Raw genomic sequence first — 18688 nt, forward strand, 5'->3', positions numbered from 1 at the left:
TAATGGCATCCACAAAGTTTTTTAACATGACTGGAAAACATCCTTTTAGTATCTATTTGACAGAAAATGAAATTCATTTGAATTCATGACGCATTGTAAACATCAGAGTGAAATGAGACAAAGTGCAACTTAAATGATGTAAACAAAACGTTTTCTGTTTCACCTTCATTACTATTTGGTGAAGACATTTGCTTTCCCTTTAAATAACCAAACTTTACATTTAAATAGTGAATGGCACGTTTGTATTGCAAAAGGGAATTTTAAGAGACAATTCAATTTTTAGAGTTTAGTTTCAAAGCTTGTCCATAATGAAGCAGGTTCCATCAGTTGGAAATATTTTGTGACCGGTAGTGACCAAAGATTGGGTGATTTCTGCTTATCACATCCTGGTGTCAAAAGAAAAAAAGACCAGATGAAAACCCACCCTGTACTAGGTGTTTCCTATAGTACATACAGTAAATGATGCTATAAACAGGAAGTCATCACTCATGTCGAAGGTCCTGTTGACGCTAGATGGGATCTGCTGAAAACATTATGTACTATCCCTATGGGAGTTCCTGTGTTTGGCATAATTTTTTCAAGCTATATGTCCTATCTATCTTGTCTTTCCTATTTTTTAAGGTTACGTGGGCTATTTAAACACTACTCAAGCACTTTGAGGAAAAACTACAATTTATATAAAATTATGCTCATTTTTATTAATCATTTGACCTCGAGACACAATTACCCTAGTTCAAATGAAAAAGGTGACATATCTATTGTCATCATTCACTTTTTCAACATTATTCATACAAAATGTGTTTTAAAGCGAACCATAAAGCAAAATGTCCCACAGACATTATTCATATCTGGACACAATTCGGTCATAAGGCAAAAACAGACAACCAGAAACAAAGGGACCCTTTTAAATGAGTTAGATTTTATTTGTTCGAATAATGAATCTATGATGTCTGAACAGCAGTGTCTCACGTGGTTTGTTTGCACTGGATAAATCACACAATGAGCAACGCAGCACACAAACACTTATTCACTACACTTGCAAACCATATTGCACCCCATTTACATGTATGTGTACATACTTGGTCAAACACACAAATGCACAATCTACATTATGGTAAAAAGAAGAAACGTGCAATTTATGAGCAAAGTTGGAATTTTTTCATCAGAGACTCATCAACTCGCAACATCAACTACCGTCTTTGAATAGTGTCATTTTTAGAGCACGTCAAGAAGATACATATTGTAGAACAAGACAATGTGCTGCTATGTACAGTTCTACACTATGTGCAGTGCCACAAAAATCTGATTAAGGTGGGCGTGTCCAAAGGCACAGAGGCAGCTTATTGGTTGAATTCTGCTTATGATAACTTGTGTAGGGGGAGATCATTATCGTTACCATACTTAATTTGATCATTTTACCCGAGCCCAAACCAAACGACAACTGCTTTCCCAGAATGTGAATTTGATTTGGGGTCAGTGAATATATTTCATATAGGAGTCATTAAAATCAAGGCGGATCAGATTTTGCCATTTAGGTCAGTTACAAGCGTCAGTGCATTAAACCCCATCCCTTCAACTCTACAGATCTTAAAAATCTGCAGGAATAAACGTGACATCTCTGGATAAAGAGATAAAGAGTTCAGATAATCCCTAAACGCTCATACGATTACTGTGAGGAAAGATGTAATAAACTAATATGACTAAATACATTTTCGGATGCTAAACTGCTGCTGTTTCAATGATAATGCACAGTGTAATCGCTAAAGTAGCGTCATTTTTTTTTATATTCCTTCTTTGGAAATCAAGACCAGAATTGTATAATTACTCTAAAACCTAAGTTAGTTTACATGTTTACATATACAGACTACTAACATACTAGTTCTACAGGTCCATCAAAACACTAACTGACTTGACGTCTATACAGTTTTAACAGTCTCTTCGTCAGGCTAGAAAGGACTCGCATTTGTTAAGATGCCGCCTTCACAGGAAGAGAAAACAGTTATTTATAAAAGGAATTTCGCCTCTCATCACGTCTGATCATCTGTGCATTTCTGTTCAGTATCTCCCAACAGACACACAAATCAATGTACAATGAATGAAAATAAAACACAGGGATGAATGAAGCTTTAGTGTCATATATGAGATGAACAGATGAGCGAAATGTGTCTTTAAAATCCAGGAGCACATACAGTACAATCATTAAGGTACACCATATGTTATTCCAAACCCATAAGACTTTCTTCATTACTTTGTTCTGGACAAATCTTCAAGCGGCTCATTTCTGTACAAGTACAGTTCATAGCAGTCACGGGTCAGTGAGTCAACCTCTAATTCATCAATGAATTAGTCCAATTTGTGAACGGAGCATTCAGTCAAATCTGTGAACCAGATCACCCATTCATTGAAAAGAACCGGGTTAAAAGAATTTGTTTACTGATCCGTTTCTTGGGCACACTTGGAATTTGGCAGAAACTGCGTATGTAGAACTGACCACATGATTTTTTTTATATATTTTTTTGTTTTGATGAAAGTAACATTGGGTTAGAATGACATAAGGACATGTAGTGTAAATAACAACAGCATTTTCATTTCGTCAACTATTCCTGAAATGAATTTTTAAACGGCAGACAGCAGGAATAAAAATATACACAGGTCAAAAGAATTGGTGGATCATTTTCAAATTCAGTCCAGTCATACTAAACCATCATCACATATTTTAACAGAGTCCTTGCTTTTCCTTCTTTCTAACAATGGTGTCGTCTTGAATTCCATCAAATGAACTGCAACCTGAATTCACAACATCTGTTTTCCAAAATCCATCCATAAATTCAGTCACGCTACATCTTACTCTGGAACTTTTCTCATGGAAGGCGGAACCAGATGAGACGGCAGTTCACCCGGAAGTTCATGACCTTCCAGTTTTACCTTGATCAGGTGATTGGCCAAAGCAAACTCCTCGTCGTCAAGCATACCATCCTTATCGATGTCAGCCAGCTTCCAGATCTTTCCAAGCACAGTGTTGGGCAGCTTGGACTTCACCATCTCCTTCTTGGCATTAGCACCGGTCACTTTGCCATTGACGGGTGAGAGAGTATAGAAGATTTCATCGTACATGGGTTTGTCACGGGCCACCACCCACTCGACTTCGTCGATGCCCTCGCCCGCCCCCTCACCGTATCCGTGACCGAACGGCCCATTCATGGTGCCCTCGAAGGCTCCGCCCTTCACCACCTGGTTGGGCCTCTGTGTTTCCTCCTGACGCACCAGCACCATGAGCTGGGCGATGTCGTGGGCCAACATGTCATCCACGGTGTCCAGCAGCTTCATTTTCAAAGGCTGGAACTTGTTTAGATCATGGGCCTGAAGCTGCTCCTATTCAGCAGGAGAGAAAGGCAATGTACTCGGTTCTTTTGAATCTTCATGCTCAATGTCTCCAACTGGAAAGCATTTGATTGATTCTTTACGGTTGTTTGTTGAATGGACCTTACCTGCATTTTCTTGAGGTTTGGAAAGTCTCCCGGGGAGATCTGGTGTTCCCTCTCAATGCGGGTGTAGATCTCACCCAAGCTGTTAATCAGTTCCTTCTTTTTGTTCTCCTTTCCGAAGACCGAAGGCATCTCTTTCTTCATAGAACTGATGATGTACGCATGAACCTGTGAGAACAGAGAAGCAAAGTTTATGCCAAGTTTACAGAGCAGAACACCAACTGATTCACAGGGTCACATCTCAAGGTTATACAGCATTTCACCTTCAAATAAAAGAAAAATATTTTGCATTTAAAAAGAAAGAATAAAACCAAAGATAATTAATGACATTCATACACTTTTCTAATTCTCAATAACGTGATTGAGTGTATTATATGTCCGGTTTATATACCGTATAATAATCCATTAAACAGACTTATCTTATTCTTTTTAATTTTGGGGTGAAACATAAACCAAATATGTTCTTGATTGGCATCATTAGATTTACACCAATATGATTTTGTAGTCTAAAATTGTGAGTTTAAAGGGACAGTCCACCCAAAAAGTTTAATTCTGTCATCATTTATTCACCCTCGTGTCATTCAAACCTGTTTTTCACTCTTTCTTCTGTGTAACACGAAAGAAGATATTTTGAGAAATATCTCAAGAGGGTTTGTGTCCATACAATGGAACCAAATGTTGTTTGGTTAGAAACATTCTTCAAAATATCTTCTTTTGTGTTCTGCAGAAAAAAACAGAGTCATACAGGTTTGGAATGGCATGAGGGGGAGTAAATGATGAATGAATTAGCATTTTGTTGAACTATCCCTTTAAGAACAGTGTGTTCATCCCAAGCAAATGATACAATATTCAATACGAAGCTTGAAAATACACAAGATACTAAATAAAGCACCATCTGAGCACAGCAGGGCCTGACCCCTGGGTGGAAGGAAATATGACAGTATAAATGTTGACAGGACGGGAAGCACATCTATGATCAGAGGTCAGAGACAAAGATAATGTTCTTTTTAATAGAAGCAGCTGGATCTGGATGTTAAATTTGAGTTTGACATGTGATTAGTGATTTCCTCTGTCAGCAGGGATCTCTCTGTGTGTCATATAGCCCACGTGACTTAAACCATCTGTACTGATAGAAATAATAAAGAATTGAAACATAACACAAACTCACATCAGAGTGTTCCTTTTCCTTTTGCATGACAGCTTTATGTTGGAGTTTCTCTTCCTTTCTGTGTAATTTCAATAAAAACTGAGTTAGGCTGCTTTTGAAGAACGCTGTTATAGTGTGGAATCTGGCTATGGGCTTTACAAGCAAGATATGCTAATGATTTTATCAGCTCTTTTCTGCAGTAAGAACACGATGGCCATGACTGTGAAGGATATTATTAACATGCCTTTATGAGCCGTGACATTGACTCATGTTCTCTCAGAATCTTTCAGCACAATTCTTATTAGTCACATGACCCCCGATGTCAAAGACTTTCAAGGAATTTCTGGTTCATTTCATTAGCTAAAATTACTCCAGAACTCATGTTATAGATTCTACAGAAGGTTGATCTACTCTGACACTGACAAAATGTAACTTTTTATTATTTCTTTTGTTCACGGAAACATGGTTCACATTATCTATTGACATGATTTATTAAGTCTGACCATCAGAAGTTCAAACACTGTTTTGATTTTGATTAAGATTTTACTACTTTAACATTTAAAACTATTAAAATATATATATATATATTTTTTTTTTTGTATTTTATTTTATATTTTATACTCTATTTTATTTTCTATAATTTTATTTTATTTTTTATATTTTATTTTTTCCCATAAAACCAATACAATCATACATCTTATATTTTTATTTTATTTTTAATATTATTTTATATTTTATATACATATATATTTATTTATTCCTATTTTTTCTTAAGAAAACAACCTTACATTGTTTGTTCATGTTAATGCATTAACTAATGTTAACAGATAAAACTAAATTATATATTTAAAAAACATATACATTATATATATTTATATGTTAAAATTAACATTAAGATACTAAATAAATGCTATAGAAGTATTGTTCATTGTTGCAATAAACTATATGAGACCAGTTTTCTTTTATTGCACTTTATTCCTTATGTTGTTCCAATTGCTTCCATTGTTTCCCTCATCTGTAAGTCGCTTTGGATAAAAGCGTCTGCTAAATGACTAAATGTAAATGTTAATGACTAAATGCAATGCTATCTAATGGGACCTTATTGTAAAGTGTTACCAGAATGACTATTGCTGAGCCAGATATTATGTGTCCAATGTACAGGAGGAAATTCAATGGCTTTCAGTTCAGTTTAGATCAGAACTCTATCATGTCAGACAGAAGAGGCAGGCTATACAGTTTGGATAATGGCCTCATTACAGAGCGAGGCCAGCAAATAGATCAGACAAACAACAGGCCCATAAACACAATGCAATACATGCACACAGTCCTATTACTGCTACACTGAGCTACAAGCTGAACCACATCAAAAACATGACGGAACGTAAAAAACCGTAGCTGAATGGCAGAATAAATTCTAAAACAGAGTCAAGATGGGATTGAAGTATATTCTGAATCATACACACTACATTCTCACCCTTCTGAACACCCAAGACTCAGCATGCTTTTGTCGGAACGTAATTCGCAAGCCAAACTTTCTGAGCACTTTGTTCATTTTATGTTGTTGTCAGAAGTGGTTTGGTTTAGGTTTCAGATGACAAAAAACAGTTCAAAAATGGCATTCCAAACTGTATGACTTCTCTTCTGCAGAACGCAAAAGAAGATATTTTGAAGAATGTTGGCAACCCAAAAAAAACTGGCCCCCATTGACTTCCATTGTATGGACACAAAACCACTGAAACATTTCTCAAAATATCTTTCAACATTAATAAATAATGCCAGAGTTTTTTTTCGAGTGCTTCCATCATGAAGATGCAAATTGTGTGTGAAGTTTACCTTTGCAAGTCGAGCTCTCTTGATAAGATCATTCAGCTTGCGTAGGGCAGCATTCCGAGGCAGTGACTGAATATCCTTGAACAGGTCTTGCTCTTCTGCCTCAAACAGCTTCCGATTGTCAGGAATCAGCAACGGATGCGACCAGAAGGAGCCAATGTAGACCCGGATCACCTCGGGCGTGTTGACGATCTTCCCCAGCGACCACATGAGTGCGCCGTACACGCGCATCAGCTGCTGCGTCTCGATCTGGTCGGCCTTGTTGAGCACCACGCGGATCTTGTCCTCGTGGTTTTTGAGGGCCTTGATGACCTCAGAGAATTCATCCGAGATGTCCAGCTTGTGGGCGTCGAACAGCAGAATGATGCGGTCCACGCGCTCGGCAAACCACTCCAACACAGCAGCGAAGTCATAGCCTGGGTGAGAGAACAAAAACAGATCAATATCCCGTATAGTGTTTATGGACTCGTGCAAGAGGGGAGAAGCAGTCGGCCACTCGGAAGGGACAAATGACCTTGTTAGACCTGGCATTTAAAGTGCTAAAAGTCAAGCATCAAACTTTTAAGTGATTTTTTATCTAATGTCTCCCAGTGTGAATTGGTTTCTATAGCTCAACTTGCTCGATCTCCTCTCAGGGGATACAGGGCGACCTGCTCACAATACAGTCATTTCAAGATTGAATGTGATGATGATTTTCATTTTAAACCAAGGCATTACAAAATGTAAAAAAAAAATTCGAGTATTTACAAGTGCCTTTGTCATGCATTTGTAAGACTTGCAATATATTACGATAAAAATCTGCTGGCTTGCATCGGAATGATTTTGCATACTGACCCTTCTCAGATCAGCTCTCAGAAGCTACGCACACTATTATCAGGATTAGACAGTTATCTGAGCAATGGTGCATTAGCTTCAAATGGCAAATTGTGCTCTCAAAAGAGGAACAGACAGCTACTTAAGCCAAGGATACAGAAGCCTCCACATGAAACCTAATGCAATGGTTTAAATCCTCTTCTAATATGCACAATATGATCCCAGAACCCAGTTGTTTAGCTGAAATGCATCGGAGGACAGAAAGATATATGACTAGAGAATAATACAACATTATTACATGGCTCGTTGGAATGCTTGATTCTGATTGGCAGTATTCCCAGATAACAACCTCTCAAAATAATAATAACACACGGTAACCCGGATAAAGCAAATCATTTTGAAAATTAAATATAAATATATCTTTTAATAACATGTATGACATTATATTTACAAATGATTAAACCAAATTGCATGTTCGTGACATCTGAACGGCTTTTCCCCGCGGAAGGTCTGTATTTGGTAAAAATGAGCTAATCAAATATTTCAAATTCATACTTCATGTCCAGTTTTTTTCTCATGTGGCAAGTAGCCGTGTAATAAGCGGGATAATGTACAAGCAGCCGGTTGTTATCGCAGAAATAAGCCCCGACAGTGTGATCAGGACCCAACGCGAAGCGTCCCTTACATGAAATCCAGCTCAAATTAATTCAGTAGACATAAAACTATTGCATTCTGCATTCTACTAGAGACAGGGAAATCCCTATTTTCCTTCATTTTACTTATTTTATCGAATAGTCATTTTATATTTATTTAAATATATACAGTATTATCTGTATATACATTTTCAGATCTGAATTAAATAGCTTTGACGGTGTATTTTTATTATGCAGAAAACTTTAAAGAGTTCATCTGAAAAAGATAACTCGTTTTTTTTTATCGTGCATCCCAAGTCATTTTAATCTGGTTATTTTGACTGAGTAGTAATAACTACAAAAAATACAGCTAACTAATACAAACTAACTAAAGAAAGTTGTTTTTGAAAATGTTTATTTGAAAAGCTTCTTTGTATATAATTGTCCTTATGACATGACACAATTGTTCACAATTTTTGTTGTAAAATATATTGACGTCCCTATGAAAATGAACCATGGTTTTACTATAGCAAGTGCAGTAATCATTTAGTCAAATTGAATACATTCATGCAAACTACAAATAAACTGGTTAAACAATGGTTACTGTAGCAAAACAATGGTTAACTTGTAATAACCATGGATTAACTATAACCAAGATTTTTCATTACTACAGTACCCACAGCGAAAACTTCACCTTCGAACAGAAGAGACATATGAGAATAATAATGGTGATTTTGACCAGACGCTGCTGTCGAGTCAATGCTGTCATTATGTTTTTGTGCTGATGTATACAATACCTGCAGAAACAACATCCAGCCCTGCATCACTGACACACACATCAGTATCACTTTCACACCCTAAGGCATTTAGCGAAAACATAAGGCGAGTACTGTTGTGGGTAATTAGTGTGTTAATATTTCAAATCAATGACATGGAATATGACAGCAAAGCCATTTGCAGGAAGATCCCATGTCTACAGGAATGCGGTGGACCATCCCTTCTGATTTGATAGTTTCACTAAAGGAAGCATTATTGTCATCTGCAATACTCTGATCATGTCTTTCTATCGGTCTATAGACTATTTGTAACTTCAGACTAGCAAACTCAAAGGTCTACAACAGGCGGTATACAATAACAGACACATGAGAGGAGCGTCATTGAGCACAGGACAATAACAGCAGTGAAACTGGGCTGGAATTACCGCTGTGATTATAAGGTTGAAGAAGGACAGATCTGTAGGTTAATATCAGGTGAACCTGTGATTTAACAGCACGTCTGGAGCGAGCCGTGCTGGAATCTCATTGGCATAATAAGCTGCAGGTGTTAACACTGTGGTGGCTTACAGTAGTTTGGCGATATCTACAATACCTCCGTACGGACATTTATGCAGGGAGCTATAACCAAAGCCATCCTCTGTTGCGGCTGTTCATGGGAGAGAAAGATACAAAGATGTCAAATTATAAAAACATGCAATGAAAGGCAGACTTGTTGATCGGGTTATAAGATTCAATGTCCCAGTAACTTCGGAGGAACTGACAATGTCAAAATGATGGCTTCGCATGTAGACTGTACCTGGAATACAATCAAAACTCATATGAAGACAAAGACATGAGACTGCGGTAGAATATGTGCTACACATGTGCTACACATGAGCTGAACATAATACGACACAATACGACAGTGAGAAGATTTGGCAGTTAAGTATTTCATGAAGGAAATAAGGTAAGAGGGCTGGGAATGATTAAACTGCTTTTGGGAGTAATGCTTATGTACGGTCAATGTAGATTAGAGAGAGAGAGAGAGAGAGAGAGAGAGAGAGAGAGAGAGAGAGAGAGAGAGAGAGAGAGAGAGAGAGAGAGAGAGAGAGAGAGAGAGAGACCCTGGACAACAAAACCAGTCTTATGATTTTTACAGATTTACATTTATGCATTTGGCAGACGCTTTTACCCAAAGCGACTTACATTGCATTATCCTATACATTTGTTTCTAAGTATGTGCAATCCCCTGGGATCGAACCCACGACCTTGGCATTGTTAACGCCGTGCTCTAACACTGAGCTACAGGAAAGCTTTCCATAGACATACGGTTTGTTAGGATAGGATAATATCTGGCAAAGAAACAACCTTTCAAAACTGGAATCTGAGGGTGGAAAAAAATCCAAACTTTGGAGAAAATCGCCTTTGAAGTTGTTAATCAGAGGCGCTGCAGCAGGCCATCCACTCACAAAAATAAAATCTTTATATATTTACGGTAGGAAACTTACAAAATATCTTCATGGAACATGATCTTTACTTATTATCCTAATGATTTTTTGGCATAAAAGAAAAGTCGATCATTTTGACCCATGCGATGTATTTTTATTACTAAAAATGTTCCTGTGCTGCTTAAGACTGGTTTTGTGATCCAGGGTCGTAAATCTCTTGCATATCTTTGAAAGTTTCAGCTTCAATCCCAAAAATGTTTTCTATGGTGTAGCCTGAGAACTTGTCTTTCCCAGTGGATTAATAAAACCTGGAGTCCTGGAAATGAACATCTTGGCCAATCAGATCAGAACCGCTGTTTTCAGTCAGCTCTTGGCAGACGATGACAGGAAAGTCAGTAGAAGTGCCGTCTGCAACCAAAGCCACGTATGAAGGCAACAACAGCAGCTAATTACAGACACAGTCAGTGTATAAACAAACAAATCCACCTGTGACGATGCATCTGAAAACACCTCGTATGCTGCGTTACAGACACCTGGAAATGCGCTGTTTTAATGTTTTAATATCACCAAATCATAAGTAACATCAATGTTGTAATGTTAGTAATTCCAGACATTATTTCCAGGTTAGAGGTGGGAAATATCCTAAATTCGAGGTGTCGGAAACATTTTACGAAAAAATGACAGTTTCTGATTTGAGTCAGTGAATATAAACCTCTGTTTGCAGGAGGAAAACGGGATCAGCTGCCAATGAGAAAGAATGTGTCTGTCATCTCATGTGACGGCTGGAGAAATTCCACAGTTCGGCTTGACATGAGCACTGAGTGTAGAAGAAGTGAGAGCCGGTTTCTCATTAAGTCTTGCTAAACACATCGCGCTGACGTGCAAATGAGGAAAAAAGAGGCAGCGAGCTAGTGAACGAAGGCGAAAGAACGAAAGCCATTCTACCAGCTAGCAAAGCAAGGCGATCGCACTAACAATCCCGCAATAACCTTCACGAGCCTGTCGCCGTGCTCTTGAATGATTGAAAAACACAGTCCATTCAGATGCACTTACTCAGCATCTGTGAACACGCAAGTCTTCAAACAGGAAGAAAGATCGCTAATCCTCTTCAAGCTTAATGGTTTCAAAAGCGACAGAATGCAGTTTGGTGAGAAGGTGGCAATGAGCTACTGGTTGGCACAAACTCACTTGCTCTTATCGCATCAACTCAAGTGTGAAATCACTCTTTTCAATTCAATGACATCTTTAAAAGCTTACAAATAGATTTGCCTGCGCTCAGTAGCTCTGTAAAGCCTGTGCTAACAGACAAGAAACAACAAAGTCATTACCGACTCCAAAACCTCCTTTTGCACCGGGAATCTAGTAGTTTTACACTTTATTTAAGGTCATTTTCTATCTGCAAACACGCTCTATGTCAATGTAATGTTCAGATTTGTTAGTGAGCTCCATACAATGGCTCCATTGTCAGGTAAGGGCAGATTTTACACAAACACTTGCCTTACCTCACTACTTTAATGCAGGCCTGTGCTAATAAACACTTGTTTAATGTTGCGAAAAAGCACATCAATGACCTTGGAAAGCTCAGTTCTTGGCTCTGGCCACAGAAACACGAGTGTGTATGTAATCCCAGGGCTGTACCCATTCAGTCTGGTGTGGATAAGCGTGGTGGGAGGAGTGTCGCCGGACAAAATGAAAACTGCTGAGGCCAGGAAGCTCAGCAGTAATGGGGAGCACAGCTGCGATGGACATTTCTGAATGAAGTAATCCAACATGTTGTTATGAGGGCAGCCATACAGCGATTCAACTTTGTGGAAGTTATTTTGCTGTAACATAATTAATACAGTGATGAAGAAACAGCAGCACTTTAATAAAATGTCTGTGCTAATAAACCAGATGTGTTATTCAACTTGTTGCAAACATGATGACAGTTTATCTTACTTTAGCTAACGCTGTCTTCAAAACGCTGTTCCGACGTGACTGTAGTTGACCCGAAAGAGAAAACTGACTATGGGTAGTTTTCACTAATGCCTCCACAGCACCCCTAGTGGCAATGCTGAGAATGCACCTACGGTAGCATTACCTGTAGAACTGCACTTACAAGGTGCAAAAAGACTAAACTTCTTATATTGTGCAACTAAAACAGATTTTTTTTAATGTCCGGCACACTTGCTATCTATTACTCAGCAAGCAGCTGACTAAAACAAAGCATATATTTTATTTAATGTCCCGACGAATACAGATGGGTTCTGTATTCTTCGCAATATGAAGGACTTTGGCTTCAATAGACATTTAAATAGACAAACCTTATTTAAAGTAAACCATTCAAGCTGCTAAGATTTGTAAAGCGCTACACGCAAATAATATAGCTTGTTGCAACTCTTGCGTCTTACAGTTCATGAAGCAATAAAAATGTCCTTCATCTCAACAAGGTCTCGTCTCTCACCACGTGCTTTCATCATGTTATAATTAAAAGCACTTCAGTTAGACAATACACACTGATGCTATTCACGAGAAAACCATAAGTCATTTATAATGAAAAACTCACTTATTTAGAGCGAAGCTCTGAAGTGAAGTATACAAAAAACAAGAGGCAAATGGAAGGTGAACTTGTATTCAAATTGGAAATCTGAGCTCATGCAAACCACGACACACCGTCAGAAATTAAAAACATTTCGTGTAACGTACTCTGCATGAGTTATATTTTGTAGCATCAACATTTCTTACTACAGCTGTTCAAATGTGCTAATGTAGCTTACAATATTATTTTCATACCTATAAATAAGGGTATGTTAAAGGTGCCATGTTGTTCCTAAATTGTATTCTAGTGCCTTACAGGTGCTGCATGTAATTTTTGGAGGATCTATTGACAGAAATGCAATATAATATGCATAACTATGTCTTCAGAGGTGTATAAAGACCTTACATAATGAAGCGTCGTGTTTTTATTACCTTAGAATGAGCGATTTCTATCTACATACACCGCGGGTCCCCTTGCATGGAATTCTCCATGTTGTTTCTACAGTAGCCCTAAATGGACAAACTGCACTACAGAGCGCGTTTCGTAAATATTCTCCTTCGGCAAAGAAGCAAAACACGATGACATCTCTGTCCTGTATCAGTAGTGCTTCTAAAGGGAGGGGGTGGAGTGAGCTGTTGGTTGCAATTCGTAACCTCACCAACAGATGCTGCTAAATTTCATACACTGGACCTTTAAACCATTTTCTTATTGAAATAAGTCAAAATAAGACAAGCCTTAAACTTCCAACCCAGTTTTATCATTGACCGTAGTACTTATCTCACAGCACAGTAAAACTACAATAAACACACACTAAACCAGAACAGACGTGCCCATTATTTAAAAGCTAAAATATGTATCTTCCACCACTAACATCAGCAAACAGTAACTAGTGAACTATATTTGAGGTGTTTTGAGAAAAGCACACAAGAATGACACAGCCCGATTGAGGGCAGGGCTACAGGTACCACCATGTTTTTAATAGCTCAATAGGTTCAGATAATATATTCTCCTCTGTGTACACATGAATGTTTACTGTACCTCTGCTGATGCGTTGCTTCTCTCCACTCAGGATTCCTGGAGTGTCAATCACACTGATGCTCTCCAGAACAGGGTTGGGCAGCTGGGCGCACACAAACCTGAAGGGCGAACCAAACAAACCAGAGTCAAACACTTGGACACTTTGCACCACATTTTAACGTGCACGGTTTGTTGTTTTTCAGTTTGTCTTGTGCATAGCCTTTTTGAGTTCTAGCTTTTCAGTGTTGTGGCTTTGAGTGTGTGAATTAGGTCTGGAAAAAGTGTGTCATGTTTTGGAGTCAGTCGACCGCTAAAGGCCTACGGCTAGACAAACATATTATTTTCCTTACAAAACAGAACAGTAAGCTCCACTTGACAATTCTTAATACACGCCAAACACAAAACACACACAGAAAAATTAAAGCAGCAAAGAGCACATAAAACTGTAACTGTAAACACAGTATATAGCAGTTTAGGCTAAATAATGTAGGTTTAAGCAGGAGAATTGCATTTATTATTAGAAACTACATGAAATGTTGCCAATAGACACGTGGGTTGTGCGTCAACATATTGCTAGCGCTTCAGTTGACCCCAGTTCCAGTCCCGACTTGTGGACCTTTCCCAACCCCTGTTCCCCTCTCTCTCACCCCACATGATTTCCTGATGTCTCTTTACTATTATATTCATTAAAGTTATATAAGAAAAATGGTGCATTTGGTACAGAACTGTTGTAATTTAAAATGGAAAACTAAGATAAATTTATTGAGCATTCTGGGAATGTACGTATGTACTTTTCAACAAAAATAAATATTTGTTGATTTTCCAATATCATCGAATAATTTGGTTTGTAATTCTGTGCAGTAGTTTACACTGCACATGCTGTAGTAAAGCATGAGTTACTTCTGTTTGTGGATTCATAAATGATGTGCATATCTAAAAATAAAGTCACAAACCAGGGCAGTTGTTTAAAGCATTTCAAATGACATAAACCTGCAGCAAAACTACCTGTCAATTTCTTGACAGAAATATCTCACTAAAATGTTGCTGTTGTTGAGACATGCGCATTTTGATAAATATGCAGTCTTTGCTGTTGCACAACTTTGCCAGACAACTTTCTCAAGAATTTCTGCAAGATTTGCACAAGCAGCGTAGTCTGCCAAATGTTCAACAAACTGCAATACAGGACACCTGCAAAAATAATCACAAACACAACTGTGGGACATTTTATATGGGACTGTCCCTCGTTCCTACAGTACGTCTGTGTGCCACGCTGGTGGGCTTAAAGGGACAGTTCACCCAAAAATGAAATTTGGGTCATGAATTACTCACCCTCAAGTTGTTCGAAACCTGTATAAATTTCTTTGTTTTGTTGAACACAAAGATATTTGGAAGAATGTTAGCAACTGAGATTTCTGGGGCACCATTCACTACCACAGTAGAAAAAAATATTGTAAACATTTTTGTTGTTCTGATGAACACAAATTAAGATCAGTTGAAGAATTTAGGAAAACAAACGGTTCTGAGCAACTTTGACTACCCTATCATTTTTTCTACTGGTATGGTGCCCTTAGAAATCTCAGTTGCTGACATTTTTCTAAATATCTTTCTTTGTGTTTAACAGAACAACAATACAGATTTGGAACAATTTGAGGTCGAGTAATCCATGACAGAATTTTACTATAAAACAATGTCCTCTTATCTTTCTGTTGACTAATCACGTGAGTTGAGCAGATGGGGGGGGTCAAACACAGATCAACAAGCCTGAGGTAACTCAATCGAGAGGAGGAATGTGGTGCAGGCTGAAAAATATTGGAAAGATCTGGAAGCGACCCCCTTCTGTGATGTCACAGTGAGCCAGGGCAACCATGCCTCATGTGCAGCCCTAACCTCAGACTAAAGTTTGAAATATTTGGCTCTGACATTCCCATGAACTGTGTCCATGCTACTGTATAAAGTCATACGCCGGGATATAGTAAACTCAGAAGACAGTATTGCTTTCCAATAAACATAAGGACTAAAATAAAATGAACTGTATTATTTTTGATCCCACCTGTTTAGGAAGGCATTGCCAAAGGCGTTGAGCTTGCGAAAAGGTTTTTTGGGGTCCACCACCAGTGCGTTTCCTGGTATTTGTCCTTCCGTGGTGCCATGCATCACTGCTATGAAGGAGTCAGTCGTGGGTTCCGGGCCAATCCGCATACCGGGGAAGTCCTGCTCCAAGAGATATCTGCAAAAAAATGCTTTGGGATTAAACACCTTGTCCTGCACATTATCGATATACTTATAGTCATCTTTGCATATTAAACTTGAAATAGGAAAACATATTTTAACACAAAAAATTGGACATACTCGAGCTTTAAAGGAGCGCCACTAATATCACACTGATGAAAAATATGAGTGCTAACATAATGTTTACTTTTCTCAGTCCAGATGCCCCGCTGTGGACATGTGACTGGAAATGTCTTACTGAGGCTGTTTGGAATACAGTTCAGGTCAAAATGTCAGTTTGAGTAACTACAGGACATTTAACCTCAAGTCATTAGCTGGAGTTTATGGCAAGTACACAAGAACATAAACAAAGAACAGCTATCGTGGAAAAGATTGAATGCTATGTGTGAAACCTCCTCATACAATACAATTAAGTGTTTTCATGGGCTAACATTCTTACATTCTGGAAAAAGGGCAGAGAGAAAGTAGAGTATATTTGCTTTAGTTATGTGTTCAGTCAGCAGAAAACACACGAGGCTCTCACGATCCTCATGAATAATGCTGAGGATGAAAGAGAGCTACAGAAAACAGAGAGGAGCATTTATTAATAACAGTTATTCAAAACATCCATAATTTCTTGTTTTGCATTTAAGTTTCTCTATATCTGCTTTCTCGAAAAGCACGAGATGAGTGGTAATAATGACCGATTCTCACCCAAACAATCTGAGGGTGAGTAAATGATGACAGAATTTTCATTTTTGGGTGAAATATCCCTTTAAATCAGCTACAGTGAATGGCATGGCATGTGACCGTAACAAATCGAAATATAAGAATTTGCATTTAGGTAAAAAGCAGCTATTTTTCCAGGAAAGTAAAAAGTTCTTGGAAAGCGCTTTAACGAAATTGGTAAAATATCAACTCACAACTAACCTCAAGGTTATGAGGGTAAAACTAATGTCTGTTCCTCACATGCCTAATGAATAACAGAACGTTCACTTACGCAAACCACCAGAAATCTTTGAATAACTGATCACTAGAGGTCAGACTTAAAACGCTGAGATAACAGACACCACCAAAACGTTTTATAAGGATGCCCAATATGTCTTTAAACACATTTACATCTTTCTGCATTCTGGAACCTATAAGTGACAAGTAACTATGGCAACGCTGGAGTCATGCGAAGTTTCTTTTGTTGCCAGATCCTCAGTAGTTTGCAGCCTTTCATGAACCAAAAGTCTCAAATCACCGGCAGACAAACATCACACCACAGCAGGGACACAGTCTCACAAATGACTTTGTTTACTAGGTAATTTGTCCTTGAATAGGATAAAATGAAAATGTTGTTTTATGAAATTAACTAATACGTTTTTTATAAGCAGTGAACAAGTTATAAAACACTTTCTGCTAACTGCAAGTAATGTCAAAATAGCTGTTAAAAGCATAACCGTTTACTTGCTTCGCCAACTGACCAATGCGTAAAGTTCTCAAAGAGAACATATCCTGTAGGATTGTGTGGAATTTGACATGGAACTTGCAAAACTGGCACTGGATTTGACACAGAAATGTGATTTTTACAGTGATTCAAATGACAAATGCAAGTCTTTGCAAAAAATGACATAGGTGTAGCTGGGATTTTAATAAACCACATTGTATTTGGGGAATTTGTCAAATTTCCGCCGAAAGCCTCTCAGAACGTGTTTCACTACAATGACGGGACATCATTATTGAACGTTTTCAAACGTTTTCAAACTTGTTTTTATAAAATATATATGACATTGTATCCATGTACCACTCAAAACATTGTAAAATATTGATAAGGTCGTAAAGATGTCCATTTCAACAAACCATCCTCCCTATGACAACGTCCATTAATAACAACAATAAACATTATTACATATTCATATTATTATACTATTTAACATTATTACTTAACGTGTTGAAATGTAAACAAAAAGCATTGATTCATGTATTTCATACACATGTATATTTGTAAGACAGGTGTTACTGTATCCTCGTATCATCGTTTAATGGGCCCAAACACCCATCAGGCTCACCTTATGAAGCTGGTTTTGCCGGTGGAGTACTGTCCCACCAGGAGCACCATGGGCTTATTGTCAAAATCTGCATCCTCCAGAGCAGGTGAGTGAAACTCGTGAAATTTGTAGTGCTCCTCCAGCGGAAGCAGTTTGGTTTTGTAGAGCTTCTTGAGTCCTTCGCTGACAGTCTGAAAGACCTCTGGATCTTTCTTTCTCCTGTCATCGGTACCCAGCCAGCTGAACATGATGTACCTTGAGTATATACGACCTTATACGCAAAACTGAAACTGAAAACTGAAGCGTTTTCAAATGAATGAGACTGGCGGTGCGAAAACTATACCACTGACGACGATGTATTTATATTCTAGTCCAACAATGACACGGACATTATCTTCATTGAAACTGTTGCCGTGCCTCTAGATCATTCACGACGCACAATGCACAAACGACCATAACTAGAAACTAAAATGCATTACAGTCGGTTTATATGCTCAGTAAGGTGCAAACATGGCCAGACACGCAGCCTTTCATCCAAGCGCTGTTGAAATAAACGCGCGCGCCGCTAGACGATACAATGAATCCTCTTCTTGTATAATGCAACAAAAACAAGAGATACAGTGTTGCTATTTGGAAAGAGACATGAAAACAATTGCCAAATCCTCCAGTAGAGCAGACTGTCCCACGGTGACACGCTTGCACGGGCTTCTTCCCACTGCAGCAGATTTAAATGCCAGTGCGCTGGAGAAACCCGACACTGGAGGAAATGCCCCACTGCTGACAAACCCCACCCCAGAGCGCA

General features: G+C 38.3%; 1 protein-coding gene across 1 annotated transcript; it reads right to left on the bottom strand.

Moving 5' to 3' along the window:
• Positions 1 to 836: 836 nt before the first annotated feature.
• On the bottom strand, positions 837 to 18688 carry ehd3 (EH-domain containing 3). Its single transcript, XM_057353043.1, has 6 exons — positions 17908 to 18688; positions 15696 to 15872; positions 13667 to 13764; positions 6466 to 6878; positions 3489 to 3653; positions 837 to 3372 (listed from the first exon to the last, which is right to left on the bottom strand). The coding sequence occupies exons 1-6, from the start codon at positions 18132 to 18134 to the stop codon at positions 2845 to 2847; spliced, it is 1608 nt and encodes a 535-aa protein (XP_057209026.1). The 5' UTR covers positions 18135 to 18688; the 3' UTR covers positions 837 to 2844.

The sequence above is a fragment of the Triplophysa rosa genome, linkage group LG15 (assembly GCF_024868665.1).
Source record: "Triplophysa rosa linkage group LG15, Trosa_1v2, whole genome shotgun sequence".
NCBI classification, from domain to species: Eukaryota; Metazoa; Chordata; class Actinopteri; order Cypriniformes; family Nemacheilidae; genus Triplophysa; species Triplophysa rosa.